Source organism: Apostichopus japonicus, chromosome 1 (assembly GCF_037975245.1).
Source record: "Apostichopus japonicus isolate 1M-3 chromosome 1, ASM3797524v1, whole genome shotgun sequence".
NCBI classification, from domain to species: Eukaryota; Metazoa; Echinodermata; class Holothuroidea; order Aspidochirotida; family Stichopodidae; genus Apostichopus; species Apostichopus japonicus.
This window is the reverse complement of record NC_092561.1, coordinates 20785781-20807352: the sequence shown is the minus strand read 5'-3', so window position 1 is coordinate 20807352 and position 21572 is coordinate 20785781. Positions and strand designations below refer to the sequence as shown.

The following is a 21572-nucleotide window of genomic DNA, read 5'->3' as shown; positions in this document are numbered from 1 at the left end:
CAAGTCGCTTACAGCTATAGTGCTGTTATCTTGTGCGTTATCTTTATCGTTATCTTGTGCGTTATCTTGTGTGTTAGGGATTCATTCAGTACTAGGATGTTACTGATTCGTTTTGTTTTTTACTGCGATATAACTTTAATGACTCTTGTGCAGCACTGATTGTAGGGCAGATGTTTACCAGCTAGTAAGGCTGTGATGAGGCCTAATTTATTTTTTCTTATATTTATAAATCGTGACCTCTTGACCTGACTGGCCAAGGTCATTGGGTGCCTGGGAGGTTTGTAGATATTTGAGGGAGGGTTTGGTGCAGTGTTATTAGCAGCAGCATGGGGAGGGAATAAATATAGTGTTCAAAATGTGTTTTTGTACTTGGCATTTTCGAAGGCTATGAACTTGATTTGAATAAGACTGATGTGTTCCTGTGTAGAAGACATTTTAAGCTCTTGTAGAGCAACATGACCATTTTAGTATAGCTTTTTGCTATGAATATGGATAAATTATTCCCTGCATGGTGTTGAAGAGACTTCACATTTCAATAATCAGGGATGTATTTATGGGAAATGGTTCTATCGCAAAGTTTGGCACAGTTTTAGAGCAAGTTATTTTACCTGTACATTAGGAATAGAAGTAGCACGCCTATTGTTTAAGTTGTATTTAAAAAAAAGGATTTATTCAACCAAACTTACTCCCCTTAAGGTGTGACCTGTGGGTTTGTATTGTAAAGCTCTTAAAACATTTGATACCTAGAGTTGTGTATAAGTTAGTTCTGATTTTGATGAGGCTCAAATTCCAACACCTTTATTCTTCAAAAATGTTTAACTGCATTTGTATCACATCTTGATGCAATTACGAAAGTCACCAGGGTTTGTACAAACTGGACATAACTAGGTTACTGGGCTACTTTGAAAGACTTTGAAGTGTCAGTATTGAATGGCAGATACCATTAAAAGTTGTCCAATTGTGGTGGTTTTAAATCAACTGCAACATATTGATAATACATCGTAAATTGTAATGAAAGGGTTTCTTTTGTGGTTAATAGTGGTCAGGGGAACTAATTAAAATCATATGCATGATGTGTATAGATGGTACTCTAAAACTTCAAAAGACTTGAGTCAAGGATGAACAGAAAACGCATATTGGATGAGTTGAAGTTCATTGCTTTAAGACTATATAAGAAAACTAACGGAAGCCATAAGGTTGGTCTACAATCAAAGCTATATCCAGTCAGAACATTTCTGGATATACAAACTTTCATTATTCGAGCTCATAGTTACAATTATGGATGTCAATTTGATAACCTTTTTCAAAAAAAGTTTGTTGAAAACTGATATATAACATTGCAGGCAAAAGAGTATCACTGCTATAAACCGGTATCCACATCCTCCCTTCTCTTAACCTCCCCCCCCTCCTTATCCCTGCCAACTCACCATCATTGGTTTGTACCATTACTCTACCCTTCCGGCTTTCACCCATTTTGAATTTGTCTTAACACTTGTTCAATTCCATGATTTCCATGGACGTACACCAGTTCAATGACATGTTCTATTCGTTAGCAACGAGTCGTGTTAATGACAGCGTTCTAAACCCAACTGAATCCGATGATTCTTCTTTTATTGCAGGCATCTCTCTTCCGTCACTGATTCATTTATACCTGAGTGAGATTTTGCATATGCATTAGCCAAACACATTCCTCCGGTCCCCATCACACATACCATCCGCATACCTCGGCAGAAATCTGACCTCGTTAGCAGAGGAGAGCCCTCCGACACACAAATTAATAGTGAAACGCAGAGGAGAGCCCTCCAACACACAAATTAATAGTGAAACGCAGAGGAGAGCCCTCCGACACACAAATTAATAGTGAAACGCAGAGGAGAGCCCTCCAACACACAAATTAATAGTGAAACTTTATCTGCTCACGTTAATCGCAATGTGGAATAGTGTATTGAGTGGTGCCGTACAGTAGTTGTATGTACTGCTTTACTGTATATCTATGTAGCAGGCTGTCTGTGGCTAAGTGTGGGTCTTCATACTCAGTTATTTATTTCTAATGGACCTTTCCAGATCTTGCCGCCTAAAGTACAGCATTAATCAAGTTTTTGAGCTGTAAGTCCCGGTACACTTACAATTTTTTCAGTGTTGTTATAAAGAAGTCTTTCAAACAAACTAACAATATTCTGCCGTGATTATCATTTCCGCTTTTCATTTGGAGGTTTCTCCCCATCGTTGTTCAGTTGATTTACCACATAGATTCCTGTGGTTTTATAAAGCAGCTTCCATTGTTTTAATGCAGGTCTTTTGTTTATCTCATAGCGATTGTCCTGGTTCACACTCTGTTGCATTCCTGCGCACTTTGGCTGCCCTTTGTCATCTGTGTGTGTCTATTTAATCTTTTGGCTTCGCTGGGAAAAAGTGCTCTGAAAAGTTCATTTGGATCTGCGAATATATGTCATTTCTGAGTATTGTGCATTGCCTGTTGTTAATTGGTTACTGGTGCAGAGAATTGCTTCCGTGGTATTCTTCATTCAGTGGTACTAAAAGCAACAGTCTGAACTCATAAAACAAAACAATTTGCTGATCTGGGCACTGGATTATTTACATGTGTTTCTTTATAATTGGGTCTCTTGATTTTCAAGGGCTACTTTGTATGTGTTCTGAAGTGATTGTTATTTTTTTTTTTTTTTTTTTAAACTAAACATACTTTAGACTTTTTCGTTGCCTTAAAATGAAAGATCATAATAAGTCTCTAAATACATCATGTTTATTGATTTGAAGTTGATCATAATAAGTCTCTAAATGCATCATGTTTATTGATTTGAAGTTGATCATAATAATTCTCTAAATACATCATGTTTATTGATTTGAAGTTGATCATAATAAGTCTCTAAATACATCATGTTTATTGATTTGAAGTTGATCATAATAAGTCTCTAAATACATCATGTTTATTGATTTGAAGTTGATCATAATAAGTCTCTAAATACATCATGTTTATTGATTTGAAGTTGATCATAATAAGTCTCTAAATACATCATGTTTATTGATTTGAAGTTGATCATAATAAGTCTCTAAATACATCATGTTTATTGATTTGAAGTTGATCATAATAAGTCTCTAAATACATCATGTTTATTGATTTGAAGTTGATCATAATAAGTCTCTAAATACATCATGTTTATTGATTTGAAGTTGATCATAATAAGTCTCTAAATACATCATTTTTATTGATTTGAAGTTGATCATAATAAGTCTCTAAATGCATCATGTTTATTGATTTGAAGTTTGTGTATCAAAGAATCGACCATATTGTAGAGGTACAGCTACTTTTGATTATTAGAGTATCTTTTGATCGTCAAGTGGGCAGTTGGCTTTTTCACAGTTGCTAACTGTAAAATTGATAGACACTAGGGCACTACATAGTTGCCATGTGGACTTGAATATGCTTCTGCTTTAAGCTCTCATAACTTAACGCTGCTGTATTTCTAAACATATCTTAAATACTCTCCAACCCTCTGCTTTAAGTTCTCCTAGCCTATATCCTCTTATTAATTTTGTATGTATGTCTAGATATCACTCATGCTTGCAGTCACCATGTCCATCTGTAGTACAGTATGTGTGCTTCTTCATGTGTTGGGCAATACAGTATGTAGTAAATATTTTACTTCTTAAATTGTCATAGACAATGCTATGGTTGTACATTGTATACATGACGTTATTACTCATACAGCGCTTTTTTATGTTGTTCCTATTGAGCTGTATGGGTTTGAGTGTTCATGCGGTTCAATAGGTCATACTGTGGTATATTTAGATATATAGGACTATTGCTTGAGGTGTATGCCAAATACTTATTGAACAGAAATGCTTTAAGTTGTTGTTATAATAAATGCTATATTAAGTTGGGTACCCCCCCCCCCCCTCCCCTCTTCAACCCTCTCCTGTAAGTTTGGGTCTGTCTCAGCTCACAACTGTTTAAGATTATACGGCAATGTGGCATATAACAAAAAATATATCAAAAACGCTCAATATTTAAATTGTCATGCTTTAAGGCTTTTATGTGTCGCCTGTTAATAGCCACTGGAGCTTGTTTGATTAGCCTTTGTAATGTGTTAGTCTTTACACCATTGATTTAAAAAAGGGGTATAAATTGAAGTGTCCCTTTCCCATACATTGTTTATCTACATGGGACACATTCTAGGGGATTTTGTTTTCTTGTTTTTCTCACGGGTGGTGCAGGAAACTTGTCACAATTTATTTTTATCTGGTGGGAATCTGTTTTTCTGTTCGGGTATATCTCGATTGGGTGCTGTGCTGTGCAGTTGTGGAGTTCAAGTTGGGTTTTCTGAATCAAACAATGTACAGTGTGTAGAGTTCTGTATTTAGTGCAGCAGCTGGAAATACTTGTATGAGAACTACCTTGCACATTGGATAGTTGCTGGCTAATGTTTCTAACCAAGGTAGTTATTTCTTTCATTATGATAGTCTGATCCTGAGAACCACCTTGCACATCACATAGGTGCTGGCTAATGTTTCCATCTAACCAAGGTAGTTATTTCTTTCATGATGATAGTCTGATCCTGAGAACAACCTTGCACATCACATAGGTGCTGGCTATGAGTTTCTCTATCGAAGGAAGGTTTACATTTCTTTCAATATCATAGTCCAATCCAAGGCCAACTCCATTTATTTGCACTTTGTGTGCATTTCGTAGAAAGGCATAGGATGGATGTCTGTATTTAAAACTGTACTATATATAGCTTCTAGCTGTGGAATGCATAACTGACTACTGATGTGTGAAAGCGTAAAGCATACTTCTCAAGTTATAACTGATATGTAAACTGAGTATTAATTCAGTACATGTTTGACAAGTGTTTGTACACACATTAATCTTGCCTGAAATGTTAGTTTGATCGACTGAGTTTAATTTACAGTATAAATGAATCGAAATGGTGTCGGCTGAGCAGGATTGATTCTCGAACACCTGTTGTAATATTAGATGACAGAGGCAGCTGTGATGTCACTCTAGTAAGTTACATACACTTCTGCTGCGGAAAACTGTTTGTGTACATACATACAGTACCTTCTAGTATAGCTGCAAGCTCTAAAATCATGTAGATACATTTTCTGATATCTGTTAAAAAGTGTAAAAGTAAGTTGGCCTGACATTTCGATTCTAGCAGGATCTTCTTCTAAATATCTCATAAAGTTCTGCGTGACTATAGTCAGGTTTAATTTCACATTAAGGTAGAAAAAGATCATTTAACACCTCAAAAATGTACCAATCCTAGATATTGGTCTTGAAGAAATTTCTTGGATTGATGAGTTGATAAAAACCACATGATATCATAACGTAACAAGTTGAAACATTTTATATGTTGCAGAAATGTAGAACGCTCTCTGAGCGTGCAACAATTACAGTCATTTTATTCTCTTTTCTCCCCCTTTCCTTTACTATTATTCTGTGAGTTCCATAAAGAAAAAATGTTGTCACATATTTGGCATATGACTATTTGGCATATAGTTACAGTGAGACCCTACAATCTGGTCAGTACTGAACATGAAGATGACCGCTGAGCGATATTTAAAATGAAACAATACTTTTCTGCTGGACATAGAAGAGTGTGCAGCACTCAGCAGTCAATGTCATATGTAATCACAATACTTAGTTTGTGAAGTTACCCTGTCATGGTTGAAGTATGCACGGCATTGTTTATTAAACATCTTCAAGTTCTCAAATATGGACGGTCTTTTCCTTCATACAAATAAAGAAAACACTGCTTCATTTTAATACGGTGTAGGAAAGCGGAAGGTTGCGACATCCTGTTTGTAATGTTTGATCATAATTTTATCATAGAGAATCTTCTTTCATGAAAACCAACTGCAATGTTGACATAATATATCACAAGTTTCTTTTTCACAGTGTGATATGCATCCTACCATTCTTGTGTGTACTAAATGCATAGCTACTGTGACAAGGCAAGCCAAACTTTTGTCTGTCAGGGTAGAACAGGTTTTTGTCTCATCTGTGTTGCAGTGAGTGACAGTCTTTGCAGTAATTATTCTTGGTAAAGCACGATGTCTCTCTGCTTGAATAGGGAATCTCATAAGTTGATTCCTACAATTCCTGTGTGTACTCAAGGCATGCTAGCTACTGTGACAAGTTCAGCCAGATGTCAGGATAGAACACTGGCGTTTGTTTCTTTTGTGTTGAAGTGAGTGACAGTCTTTGCAGTTAATTTATTCTTGGCAAAGTACGATGTCTCTCTGCTAAGGGAATCTCATAACTTACACGGATTGTTCCACTTCAGCGATGTTCACGATGTTTTTAATTTAGAACGTAGTTTAATGTATCATCATTTAGCACCACGATTACTTCGCAACCTTGTTTTATTAAAGTCATACGATTCTGCAATTTTTTTTAAGTTTCTGTATAAGGATTGAAATACTGAGCTCTTCATCTTTGCATACATTGTGTAGCAGTATATGCTTAATACCACTAGTTACTACAGCACTTTGATATGTGGTAAAGGCTACAAAAATAGAAAGATTTCCATCATTGCATAAAGCAGCAATTGATGTGTGTTTCTGTTATCTACATGTGTCCATCCGATGTACATCACAATAGTGTTAAAGATGTTTCATTGATCAGGTGTTTATTATGTCAATTTATTAAGCCCTCGTTGTCAATCATAGAAATCAACCCACAAGTTTTTTTCTCGTCAGTTTTTTTTCGTCTGTACGTAATGATGAAACGTTCTACGGTGTGTACTGCCGTCTGTAAACTGTTAGAACTGTGTGTCGGTGTGTGATTTGATTGGAAAGGATTCCATCGCAGGATTTATCTCTCGTCGGCCATTGAGGTTCTGCGTGTGCAGGCTGGCTATAAACACTGTACATTCTAATTGCTAATGGACAAGTTTGTCCTTGTCAGGATAATGCATCATTGGAAATAGAACTGTACGCACTTGATATATTCTGAAAGTGGCTCTGTCTGTTAAAAAGGTTTGCCCTTGTCTACAGTATGTGAGAAGCTTAATACATACATGAGTTCATATCTCATCCAGGATTTTTAGTTTTGTGTAATATTCTGTGCTATCTCAAGTGCTTTTGGGGTCTGTTTATTTTCACAATGGAAACAAACTGTAGGTATCTAAGAGACACTATACTGTCTACCCTGGCAGGAATTCTAACCTTTTCACACACTTCTTACTCGCATTAATTGTTTGGTAATATTTTATTCCGGAGCGGGGCGTGTAACCCTCTTGAATGTACAAGTGCTGTTTTCATAAATCATTGGAACATTTCGTCATTTTGGGGCTTAATGTATTTTGTTATATCAACTCTTGAGGATTTGGCATCATTGCTCTGTTAGAACAGTTACAAGTCATGGTCTTAGGAATGTTACGTTGAAAGCTTCAGTGCATGTTGTACAGTGCAGCACTTCTGGAAAATTCTTGGAACATTCTTCTTAAAGAATCATTATCGTTTCTCTTTGTCGTTTTCGTGTATATTATGGGATGTTTTTCCTGAATGTTACTTCGTCATAGTAAAGGTGGCTTTGGTTCTTTGAAACATTTCGGGTTATGGAATTCGTTGCTTTGATATTTTAATAAACAGGACGAGATCCCTTTAGTATAGCTTGTGAGGCAGGGACATTCTCTGGAAAATGAAACTGACTTGAAACGAAAGCAAAGTGCTTTTGTTTTTAGAAAGGGATAACCTAACCTTACCCTTTCAATACCTTTTTATTGAGGTCAATGATCTTTTTAAGCTAATTAGCATATATTTGCATAAAGGCTATTTTTGAAAAGTAAGTTGGTACTTTTTTAAACATGATTTTGTTCTTTTGATTTCTTGATACAAAAAGTAGTTGAGAGAAATATATAGATACTGGGAGACAACTTTGAAGGAGTGTAAACAGTGTCACATCAGGGGGGGGGGATCAGGGGGGGGGAGGAAAACAAAATGGAAAGAATTTATTTTGAGTAGATGGAATTTTCAAATTAAATAACTCAATACGCACCGTTAGTTTTTCTCTGCCTACCCTGTTTATTTCCCATCGTGATAAATATTTGTCCTGTTGTTCAAGTCTCTCTGGATGCAGATATTGGTCGTTTATCGAGCAATACATTATAAATATTATGTAAATAATATTTTTGTGAACTAATACATGTTTTCCAAGGTTCTCGGCATGATGGTATTTCACTATCTGCATTAAAACCTTTGTCATTGTTTGTAGTAAACACGTTTTCAACATCGGAATATTCGCAGCATCCGTCCATCCAGCAGTCAGTTGCATTCTGAAGTGGAACTTGTGATCAATCATGACTATATTAACTCCATCTTTTAAGGTGACCATTCAAAGTTGCTAGGAGGTCACGAAATCCACTAGCAGGCGAGTCTGCCAGCCAAAGAACGTATATATATATTTAAATAACTCTTAGGAGACACGAAATCTACTAGCAGGCGTGTCTGCCAGCCAAAGAACGTATATATATATTTAAATTACTCTGAGCTCTTCTACTGCTTGTGGGCTGAATTTTTGACAATTTTTAGTGCCGAAAATCCTTCGCATTCTCCCAAAATGTCGTACGGAGGCGGTTACAATCGTTACGGAACCGGGAGTTCGTACTCGTCACCGAGTTCGAGGTACGGCAGTGGTACAGGTACCTCTGGGTACGGATCATCGTCACCTGGGTACGGATCGTCAAGGGGACTGACAGGTTCTAGTTACACTCCAGTAAGTTCTCTTTCATCTATTGTCTCACAATTAACCCAAATAGTGATGAAACAGTACGCCACCGATTAAATGTAAACAATATTCAGTACGTTAATATAATCGACAGTTAATGCAAATTAATTATGACGAGCAGAGACGCTCTTATATCTTGGTTTTTCATAAATTTATTTTCAAGAGATAAATGTTAACTAATGCATGTCATACGTACTGTATTTGGAGAAGCTTGACCTTTGACCTATTTCATATTCTGTTTGCTTATGAAGTTTTAATGATTTAAAATCATGCCTTTATTCTTCTGATATGTTTTTTACTGAACGTGTAAACAGTTCCTTTTGACGTTCTATTCCTATACATTGTTTTGTATTGAATACTGCATGCAACATTTATCACTCTTTCATTAAGTCATTATTTAATGTATTATATATTTAGTTCCTCAACTGTTCAACTGTTTTCGTTAAATTTGCCACTTTTTTTGATAACATTAGTTTCAAGCATGTGTACTGTAAATGTAATTATTAATGCGCAATGCAAATTGTGGAAGTTTATGTATTCTTTTCCTCAGTTCTTGCAATCCACAAAAGTAATTTGATAAACCTCCACTTTCCTATAGATAACAAAATTGTTAGTTCATTAATCAAATTCCCCACTGCGTATTATTCCCCGTTAGCAATCTTCTGCCCTTAATGACATATGCGGGATAAAAAGTGTAGGTTGTGATGACGACAACCGTCGGAATAATGGTACAAATTAATGTGCTACTGTAATGGTATATATATATCCAGTACAGTACTGTACAGTAAATATATATGCAGTACCGCACAGTAAATATATACAGTACAGTACCGTGCAGTAATTATATGTATACAGTACAGTAATGGTATATATACAGTACAGTACAGTACAGTAAATATATATGCAGTACCGCACAGTAAATATATATGCAGTACCGTACAGTAAATATATACAGTACAGTACCGTGCAGTAATTATATGTATACAGTACAGTAATGGTATATATACAGTACAGTACAGTACAGTAAATATATATGCAGTACCGCACAGTAAATATATATGCAGTACCGTACAGTAAATATATATGCAGTACCGTACAGTAAATATATATGCAGTACCGCACAGTAAATATATATGCAGTACTGCACAGTAAATATATACAGTACAGTACCGTGCAGTAATTATATGTATGCAGTACAGTAATGGTATATATACAGTGCAGTACCGTACAGTAAATATATATGCAGTACCGCACAGTAAATATATACAGTACAGTACAGTACCGCACAATAAATATGTATACAGCACAGCACCTTACATTAAATATGTATACAGTACAGTACCGTACATTAAATATGTATACAGTACAGTAATGGTATATATACAGTACAGTACAGTACCGCACAATTAATATGCATACAGCACAGCACCTTACATTAAATATGTATACAGCACAGCACCTTACATTAAATATGTATACAGTACAGTACCATACATAAAATATGTATACAGCACAGCACCTTACATTTAATATGTATACAGTACAGTACCATACATAAAATATGTATACAGTACAGCACCTTACATTAAATATGTATACAGTACAGTACCATACATAAAATATGTATACAGTACAGCACCTTACATTAAATATGTATACAGCACAGTACCGTACATTAAATATGTATACAGTACAGTACCATACATAAAATATGTATACAGTACAGCACCTTACATTAAATATGTATACAGTACAGCACCTTACATTAAATATGTATACAGTACAGTACCATACATAAAATATGTATACAGCACAGCACCTTACATTAAATATGTATACAGTACAGCACCTTACATTAAATATGTATACAGCACAGCACCTTACATTAAATATGTATACAGTACAGTACCATACATAAAATATGTATACAGTACAGCACCTTACATTAAATATGTATACAGTACAGCACCTTACATTAAATATGTATACAGTACAGTACCATACATAAAATATGTATACAGTACAGCACCTTACATTAAATATGTATACAGTACAGTACCATACATAAAATATGTATACAGTACAGCACCTTACATTAAATATGTATACAGTACAGCACCTTACATTTAATATGTATACAGTACAGTACCATACATAAAATATGTATACAGTACAGCACCTTACATTAAATATGTATACAGTACAGTACCATACATAAAATATGTATACAGTACAGCACCTTACATTAAATATGTATACAGCACAGTACCGTACATTAAATATGTATACAGTACAGTACCATACATAAAATATGTATACAGTACAGCACCTTACATTAAATATGTATACAGTACAGCACCTTACATTAAATATGTATACAGTACAGTACCATACATAAAATATGTATACAGCACAGCACCTTACATTAAATATGTATACAGTACAGCACCTTACATTAAATATGTATACAGCACAGCACCTTACATTAAATATGTATACAGTACAGTACCATACATAAAATATGTATACAGCACAGCACCTTACATTAAATATGTATACAGTACAGTACCATACATAAAATATGTATACAGTACAGCACCTTACATTAAATATGTATACAGTACAGTACCTTACATTAAATATGTATACAGTACAGTACCATACATTAAATATGTATACAGTACAGCACCTTACATTAAATATGTATACAGTACAGTACCATACATTAAATATGTATACAGCACAGCACCTTACATTAAATATGTATACAGTACAGTACCTTACATTAAATATGTATACAGTACAGCACCTTACATTTAATATGTATACAGTACAGTACCATACATAAAATATGTATACAGTACAGCACCTTACATTAAATATGTATACAGTACAGTACCATACATAAAATATGTATACAGTACAGCACCTTACATTAAATATGTATACAGCACAGTACCGTACATTAAATATGTATACAGTACAGTACCATACATAAAATATGTATACAGTACAGCACCTTACATTAAATATGTATACAGTACAGCACCTTACATTAAATATGTATACAGTACAGTACCATACATAAAATATGTATACAGCACAGCACCTTACATTAAATATGTATACAGTACAGCACCTTACATTAAATATGTATACAGCACAGCACCTTACATTAAATATGTATACAGTACAGTACCATACATAAAATATGTATACAGCACAGCACCTTACATTAAATATGTATACAGTACAGTACCATACATAAAATATGTATACAGTACAGCACCTTACATTAAATATGTATACAGTACAGTACATTACATTAAATATGTATACAGTACAGTACCATACATTAAATATGTATACAGTACAGCACCTTACATTAAATATGTATACAGTACAGTACCATACATTAAATATGTATACAGCACAGCACCTTACATTAAATATGTATACAGTACAGTACCTTACATTAAATATGTATACAGTACAGTACCATACATTAAATATGTATACAGTACAGCACCTTACATTAAATATGTATACAGTACAGTACCATACATTAAATATGTATACAGCACAGCACCTTACATTAAATATGTATACAGTACAGTACCTTACATTAAATATGTATACAGTACAGTACCATACATTAAATATGTATACAGTACAGCACCTTACATTAAATATGTATACAGCACAGCACCTTACATTAAATATGTATACAGTACAGTAATGGTATATATACAGTACAGTACAGTACTGCACAATAAATATGTATACAGCACAGCACCTTACATTAAATATGTATACAGCACAGCACCTTACATTAAATATGTATACAGTACAGCACCTTACATTAAATATGTATACAGTACAGTACCATACATAAAATATGTATACAGTACAGCACCTTACATTAAATATGTATACAGTACAGTACCATACAGTAATTATAATACAGTATATAGGCAGCCTGTCTGTGGTAAACCCTGTCTAGCAGTCGTCTTCCACACATTCCTTACAAGACTCATCCAACCATATAAAGGCACCTGGCCTCCACGTCACAGTCTGATCACCCTCCGTTTCTGTTTAGTTTAGTCTTCTCTCCGAGAGGAGGAAGAGCAGTTAATGAACGGCAACAGTGCCCCATCTCGGAACCACGGCAACAGTGCCCCATCTCGGAACCACGGCAACAGTGCCCCATCTTGGAATCATGTGGCGTGAAAGTTGACAGATGTTTAAATTATAATTAGAGAACAAGACATGTTCAAGGAATTACTGTAGCTTTGCACAGAGACTTTAGTACTATCGTTGTATTGAAATACGCTGCAGTCAATCGTGTATCATTTATCTTTTTTATGAGGTGTTAGAAAATATCAGATTTCCTGAATGTGAATTTTACAGAGAATGAAAGAGTAAAGTGATATGTAGACTGTTTGCCACTGTGTGTTTATCGATCAAATTTGAATATACTTTATGGAAGAGGCAGTAGATGGGGTGGAGGGGGGGGGGGGGTGCGGGACAAGGGGTGAGGTTGAAAAGGTTAATAGTTTCCATGCCTTTGATTGGGGACAAGGGGTGAGGGCGATATGGTTAATATTTTTCATGCCATTGGGTGGGGTGGGGTAGGAATGGGGGGAGAAACAAGTCTGTACTTTAGATTGCAAGAATTACATTATTTTGTTTCTGTGTTGCAGAATGATGGAGTCACCTCTCAAACTAAATTCATCCCACCAAGTTGGGACATTTTATTTTTCCATACTGTACTCTCATGTCCTGCTTCAATCATTGCACTCACATTGACAGTATGAATATCATGACTCTATAAGATAAAGGTTAGGAACTGTTCATACTGTCAGTACGAGTGCTTTGAAGCTTGATACGGAAGGAGAGTATGGAGTGGTAATTAGCATATTTCAATTGTCCCAACTGGCTGATTCACCCATGTGTCTGCCAAGAAGCATTCATTATCATTAACACGTTGGACACAAGCATGACTGTTTTTATTGCTTGTATTCCTTGTATTTTTCTCTTTTTCTTTCTTACCAAAACAATTTTCCTTTTTGGTTAATTTTTTTCCTTCTTTATATCAATGGAAAGTATTGAACTTTAATATCACATTGCTCCATTCTGGTCCATTATCTCTCAAACAAGACTATCAACCAATTTGTCTGCTTCCCTCTACAGTCCACAGACCGTTTTTCAAGACCAGGAGTTAGCAGGTGAGAAATGGAACAGGTTTTATAGTTTAAACAGTATTCCAGTGAGAAAATCAACGTTTATGGTCGAACAGGTTTTATAGTTTAAACAGTATTCCAGTGAGAAAATCAACGTTTATGGTCGAACAGGTTTATAGTTTAAACAGTATTCCAGTGAGAAAATTAACGTTTATGGTCAAACAGGTTTTATAGTTTAAACAGTATTCCAGTGAGAAAATCAACGTTTATGGTATACACGTCATTGTAGACTTTATATTTAGCATGCTATTCATTTCTTGTCAAAGTATTAGTAGAATCACTAAACTGATTGATGCAGTGTTATTGTATTAACAATGTGTCTGTGGGTGTGCAGTACTGGCTTTGATGCAGTGTTATTGTATATTAACAATGTGTCTGTGGGTGTGCAGTACTGGCTTTGATGCAGTATTATTGTATATTAACAATGTGTCGGTGGGTGTGCAGTACTGGCTTTGATGCAGTGTTATTGTATATTAACAATGTGTCTGTGGGTGTGCAGTACTGGCTTTGATGCAGTATTATTGTATATTAACAATGTGTCTGTGAGTGTGCAGTACTGGCTTTGATGCAGTATTATTGTATATTAACAATGTGTCTGTGGGTGTGCAGTACTGGCTTTGATGCAGTGTTATTGTATATTAACAATGTGTCTGTGGGTGTGCAGTACTGGCTTTGATGCAGTATTATTGTATATTAACAATGTGTCTGTGGGTGTGCAGTACTGGCTTTGATGCAGTATTATTGTATATTAACAATGTGTCTGTGGGTGTGCAGTACTGGCTTTGATGCAGTATTATTGTATATTAACAATGCGTCTGTGGGTGTGCAGTACTGGCTTTGATGCAGTATTATTGTATATTAACAATGCGTCTGTGGGTGTGCAGTACTGGCTTTGATGCAGTGTTATTGTATATTAACAATGCGTCTGTGGGTGTGCAGTACTGGCTTTGATGCAGTGTTATTGTATATTAACAATGCGTCTGTGGGTGTGCAGTACTGGCTTTGATGCAGTATTATTGTATATTAACAATGCGTCTGTGGGTGTGCAGTACTGGCTTTGATGCAGTATTATTGTATATTAACAATGCGTCTGTGGGTGTGCAGTACTGGCTTTGATGCAGTATTATTGTATATTAACAATGTGTCTGTGGGTGTGCAGTACTGGCTTTGATGCAGTGTTATTGTATATTAACAATGTGTCGGTGGGTGTGCAGTACTGGCTTTGATGCAGTGTTATTGTATATTAACAATGTGTCTGTGGGTGTGCAGTACTGGCTTTGATGCAGTATTATTGTATATTAACAATGCGTCTGTGGGTGTGCAGTACTGGCTTTGATGCAGTATTATTGTATATTAACAATGCGTCTGTGGGTGTGCAGTACTGGCTTTGATGCAGTGTTATTGTATATTAACAATGCGTCTGTGGGTGTGCAGTACTGGCTTTGATGCAGTATTATTGTATATTAACAATGTGTCTGTGGGTGTGCAGTACTGGCTTTGATGCAGTATTATTGTATATTAACAATGCGTCTGTGGGTGTGCAGTACTGGCTTTGATGCAGTATTATTGTATATTAACAATGTGTCTGTGGGTGTGCAGTACTGGCTTTGATGCAGTGTTATTGTATATTAACAATGTGTCGGTGGGTGTGCAGTACTGGCTTTGATGCAGTGTTATTGTATATTAACAATGTGTCTGTGGGTGTGCAGTACTGGCTTTGATGCAGTATTATTGTATATTAACAATGTGTCTGTGGGTGTGCAGTACTGGCTTTGATGCAGTATTATTGTATATTAACAATGTGTCTGTGGGTGTGCCGTACTGGCTTTGAATCATGGGTTGAAATCGGAAGATAAAAGGGAACAATCTTGGCTGTACATGCAGCAAGATACTCCCCCGAGTAAAAAATCTTCTTACCTTAACTTTCGAGGACTGATTTTGACAAATGTTGTAAAGGTTTAGGTAAAATGTGTTATCCATGTTACCAGAATGACTGGAACAGAAACCATTTTGTTTATGTCGGTATTTAATGTCACAGAAGATGTTTAAGTAAACCATTGTTTTAAAATAACGTAGAAGATAAATCTATCGGCGAAATCATCCGATCCAACGTAATTTACCTTGGTCACACACCCGGGATCAGTCAAAGATACTATTAGCAAAGTTGTGAAAAGGTAGTGCTCCTAGTCACAAGATGTGTCCCTCTTTAACTCCCCAAAATGCTCCTAGTCACAAGATGTGTCCCTCTTTAACTCCCCAAAATTCTCCTAGTCACAAGATGTGTCCCTCTTTAACTCCCCAAGAAAATGAGTTTACTTATAGATCAGATCATTCTTGGCAAATTTTGAAAGGCAATATTTTCGGTGAAAATTAATCCCGACAAGTGAGAAGGTCAAGTAATCGTTTATAATTATATTTTTTTGTTTCCTGTTCAGTCGGGTAGGAGGAGATGGTCAAGTAATCGTTTATAATTATTCAAGTAATCGTTTATAATTATATATTTTTTGTTTCCTGTTCAGTCGGGTAGGAGGAGATTCATCAACTACAGCAACTGTTGACAGATACGGATCTCGAGCAGACCGAAATTCCTCAGCAGGTTCATACAGCACTAGGGACAAAGATAAAACTGCCTCAACTCCTTGTGCATCTTGCAAAAAAGTAAGTAATGTATGAGGGGATGGGGGCGGGGGAGAAGGGGGCAGTGACATGGAAATGGTGCAAAAAAAACAGCCCAAAGGAAGACTTCTGCTCTTTCAAAATTATCAAAATTTTGTTTTTCCTCATCCAGCGCAAAGGGTCAAATTTTCAATTCTCAAATAAATAATGAATATTCATGATCAAATTATGGAACTTAACCGCAGCTCTTTTAAAGAACCCGTTTTCACATCGGAACTGTCTGACGACGTATGGCTCGTTCATGGCTAAGCACGAATCAGGTTTTTAAATTTAAATTTGGCAAACGATTTTCTTTCTTAGATTGTAGATGAAAAGGATTCTTTGATATCCAAGCTTCAGAAGGATGTGAAGAGCAAAGACGTAGAAATTGCAGATTTAAAGAGCCAAGTTTCAAAGTCAGGAATTGGTGGCCGATCAGGAACTTCAGACAACGACAAACGGGTGAGTGGTCTCTTCTTTGTCTCTGTTAAAGCACAGTGCAATTAGGTCAGAATGTAAGGAGCCTATGCAGCTAAAAAAAGCCCCAGAAATGGATGGATCGTCGGGCCGCATTTTTTTTAGGACACAGCCCTGTCAAAAATGTTTGGCATAAAGCCCCAATCCATAAACCATGTCTCCCCCCCCCCCCCCTTATCTTAACAATGCAATTAACTTCCAATATACGCCCATCACAGCCAAAAAAATTACGAGGAGGGCAATCGATCGAATGCATGGACAATCGTGTGCCCGAATGACATGGGGAGTAAACCCATAAAAACTAATGACATAAATTAACACATCCTTTAAGGATTATTTTGTTTTCATATGTTTAAAAACATTTCTCAAATTTACAGGAAAGAAGAGCATTAGAGAGGAGGATATCAGAATTAGAAGAAGAAGTTAAAGTGAGTACAGAGAAAGAAACCCAGGCTTTCTTTATTTCCACTATCCCATTAGTTTTCCTCTTTTACAGCATACCCTTAATAATCTACCCTTCCCCTATCTATCCTTCTACTGCCCTCCTATCTACCCTCCCCCTATCTCAGCTTCCCCTATCTATTCTGGTGTCTACCCTTCCCCTATCTACCCCTTCTTCTATCTACCCTTCCCCTATCCACCCCTTCTTATATCTACTCCTTCCCCTATCTACCCCTTCTTCTCTCTACCCCTTCCCCTCTACCCCTTCCCCTATTTACCCTCCCCCTATCTATCCTTCTATAAACTCTTCTTCTATCTACTCCATCTCCTATCTACCCCTTCTTCTCTCTACCCCTTCCCCTCTACCCCTTCCCTTATTTGCCCTCCCCCTATCTATCCTTCTATCTACCCCTTCTTCTATCTACCCCTTCTTCTATCTACCCCTTCCCCTATCTACCCTTCCCCTATCTACCCCTTCTATCTACCCCATACCCTATCTACCTTTCCCCTATCTATCCTTCTATCTACCCTTTTCCTGTCTACCCTTCCCCTATTTATCTTTCTGTCTACCCTCCTATCTACCCCTTCCCCCTATCTACCCTCATATCTACCCTTCCTCTATCTAACCTCCCTTCACACTGTGGTAACTTTTCATTCACTGAGAACAAGTTACATATCTTGCTTTCTCTCTTTTGGTGTTTAATAAAATGTTTTGTGAACAGTTAATTTTATTTTATCTTCAAATACTGAAGCTATTACATTTCAGAAGAGATTTTCAATACTGCTGCGATAATTTTGCCATATGCATCTAGGGTGACACTATTCTATATAGGACCAATGGCAGGGCTCTCCAGCCATGCGCAAGTTTGACAGAGGGCGCTGTCCTAGCGGTCCTATTCAGTTCCACAACACTTGCCAAGCTGTAGTGTATTACTGCTGAACATATTGGTACCATGGGTGGATCACTAGTAGTATATCTACCATTCTGTATGCTAAGATGAGATCATTAAAGAGGAAATCTATTGTAACTTTCAAGACAAGCCAGCTCGTTTCCAGCACCTTAAGCTAATGTTTATCAAACATATCTTGCTTTCCGCTGAACAGCACAAGTTTAACCACGAACTAGTCTATCACCCAGAGAGTCAGTTTGCAAGTTCATCAGGTGTGACCATGTTACATAAATTCAGAGATCGTCAAACTGTACGGATCACACACACTAGGACCAACAGGACAGCGCCCTCTATTTAGCCCCACTATTCCTGAGCGTGTATTTCCATATGTGCACAGATATGGCAGGCGATATATTGGAAACAGCTCCCAAGCATACATTAGTTCAAACACCGAAAGGTGTTTGCCAACATGTTTTACTTGTTCCTACATGTTTGTTCACTTCACTTTTATTTAAAGACCAAAAGAATTTGTTCAAATAAATATACTGAGATCGATGATTTTTTTTTTACCCAAGTAAACTGTTATTAAGGATGTAGGAAGAATGAACTTATTATCTTGCCAGGTGTTAGAGATTCATTTTTATTTCCGTCTATCAGGAAGAAGCGCTAATAGCCCGACATCATAGAAGAGTAAGCTAGTCCGAACTTTGACCTACCTAATCTGCATACATTCGCAAAAGTCAACATCATCTGCTTCTGTGTTCTAGTTGTGGCAAGCTTGAGATCATCATTCACACTATTCCAAACTGTACGATTTTATGCCAAATAAATGCAGATGGAATTGTAACAAAGTTATCCATGGATGATGTTTGCACCCATCCATTATCACTCTTTAAGTTTTACAACTAAGAGTTGTTGAGCTTTTGAATCAAAAACTACAGTATGAAATGTTTCCGAAGGTAATGAGGGCGACATTGAGCTTTTGAAGACAGCGGTGGGCTAGCATTATTCAGTTGGATTACATTAATTTGTGTATGGTACACAGGTGCTTAAATGGACAAAAAAAAACAGTCCTGTATGCTAGTATACTGTTTGACTTGACATTACATATCAGGGGTATAACCTCACTGTAAACAAAATTAATGATATGTTATATTACCATATTACAGTTTTTTTTAGATATTTGAGAGGAATTTGACATAATTTGTTGAACCAAAGAGGTTTTACGAAAACATTTATGATATATATCTCTCAAAGTTTTACATCGGGGTGCAGGCTTTTACTTCAACTGCAAGGGCTAAGTAACCTCATGTTTCTGAGGATGTGCTGATCCCCACCCCCTCCCCCCATTTTATCATAGGCATAGTGAAGTCATCCTTCCATCTATCAAAATCAAAAATCGTTTACAAAATGTTTCTCAAACAATTGTGAAGAAGTCGGTGCCTTTTGTTTTCTTTTCCTTCTTCTTCATCTTCGTTCATTTTGCTTGTCATAATTTCCCTCTCTCTAGCTTCGATCATTTTATTTTCTTATCTCAGATTGTCAACAATATCTGATGTATTCAGAAAATTTCTAAATTGTTTCATAGGCTATTGCAGTGAGTCTTGAAATGAATAAAAAAAAATCTTTCTAGTTTGCGATTTCAAGCCACTTAGAATTACACAACTTTAGCGAGAAAGGTTGAATCCTGACTTGATCGCGAGAAAGTCGATTGGTAAAGTCAATAAATCATTATTAGAGATATTAGAAATCATTTTGTTAAATTTCTAGCAAGAGGTTTCCCAGTGGGTGGTGTTCCTGGCTTTAATCATGTCAGATGACCACCATTTCACTCTCTAGTCTTGTGCCGCCATTGTTTACACCATTCCTTTGCCAACTTGAAAGTTTCTTCGATAGGCTCATGTTTAGTCTCGTTCCAGAGTGTTGACAATGTAAGGAAAAGATGATTCAGAAAGCGGTAGCAGAGTTGACATTTTTTTATGCTCATTTCCCACAAAAATAAAATGTTTGGTAGTACGGCCGTTTTACCACTTTCACTTGCAAAGCAGACAACCGAGTACTTTCAGGCTACTTTACGATGAAAACAAAAATCAAACAATGCTATTTTCTTACTTTAGTGTTTTAAAACACTTTTCAAGGTTTTTTCATATCGCTGATAATTCACTGTCCTACAAGGACAGTGAATTTCTCACAAACCTGGTTCATATGGTCCGCACGGTTTTCCAGTCCCTTCCTGGTAGTCCTCCAGATCAATACACATTGACCATAGTGTAGGTATCATCCAGTTAGTTTGATACCGTTGACAGCCGTGCCTGGTATCCTCCCTCCACACTACTATTATACCATTATCAGGGAGGGATAGTCTGAAGTAATGGTGTATCTATAAAGAGAGATTACTGCCTCAGATCAATGCACATTGACCTTAGTGTAGGTATCATCCAGTTAGTTTGATACCGTTGACAGCCGTGCCTGGTATCCTCCCTCCACACTACCATTATACCATTATCAGGGAGGGATAGTCTGAAGTAATGGTGTATCTATAAAGAGAGATTCCTGCCTCAGATCAATGCACATTGACCTTAGTGTAGGTATCATCCAGTTAGTTTGATACCGTTGACAGCCGTGCCTGGTATCCTCCCTCCACACTACCATTATACCATTATCAGGGAGGGATAGTCTGAAGTAATGGTGTATCTATAAAGAGAGATTCCTGCCTCAGATCAATGCACATTGACCTTAGTGTAGGTATCATCCAGTTAGTTTGATACCGTTGACAGCCATGCCCGGTAACCTCCCTCCACACTACCATTATACCATTATCAGGGAGGGATAGTCTGAAGTAATGGTGTATCTATAAAGAGAGATTCCTGCCTCAGATCAATGCACATTGACCTTAGTGTAGGTATCATCCAGTTAGTTTGATACCGTTGACAGCCGTGCCTGGTATCCTCCCTCCACACTACCATTATACCATTATCAGGGAGGGATAGTCTGAAGTAATGGTGTATCTATAAAGAGAGATTCCTGCCTCAGATCAATGCACATTGACCTTAGTGTAGGTATCATCCAGTTAGTTTGATACCGTTGACAGCCGTGCCTGGTATCCTCCCTCCACAC

At 36.6% G+C, this 21572-nt stretch overlaps 2 protein-coding genes across 20 annotated transcripts in view; one reads left to right on the top strand and one right to left on the bottom strand.

Annotated features, from left to right (window-relative positions):
* The window catches only part of LOC139971268 (uncharacterized), a 56475-nt gene that overhangs the window by 6646 nt on the left and 28257 nt on the right, over positions 1-21572 (bottom strand). The gene's annotated exons all lie outside the window — the stretch shown is intronic.
* LOC139971165 (protein phosphatase 1 regulatory subunit 12A-like) overlaps positions 1-21572 on the top strand; it is a 142375-nt gene that overhangs the window by 112134 nt on the left and 8669 nt on the right. For 17 of the 18 annotated variants that reach the window (XM_071977537.1, XM_071977415.1, XM_071977406.1 and 14 more), the window contains 5 exons: positions 13943-13977; positions 16512-16650; positions 16969-17109; positions 17502-17552; positions 19113-19145. In XM_071977537.1, the coding sequence (XP_071833638.1) occupies positions 13943-13977; positions 16512-16650; positions 16969-17109; positions 17502-17552; positions 19113-19145 (399 nt within the window). The remainder of the gene's footprint in view (positions 1-13942; positions 13978-16511; positions 16651-16968; positions 17110-17501; positions 17553-19112; positions 19146-21572) is intronic. The other variant, XM_071977473.1, reaches the window with a different exon arrangement.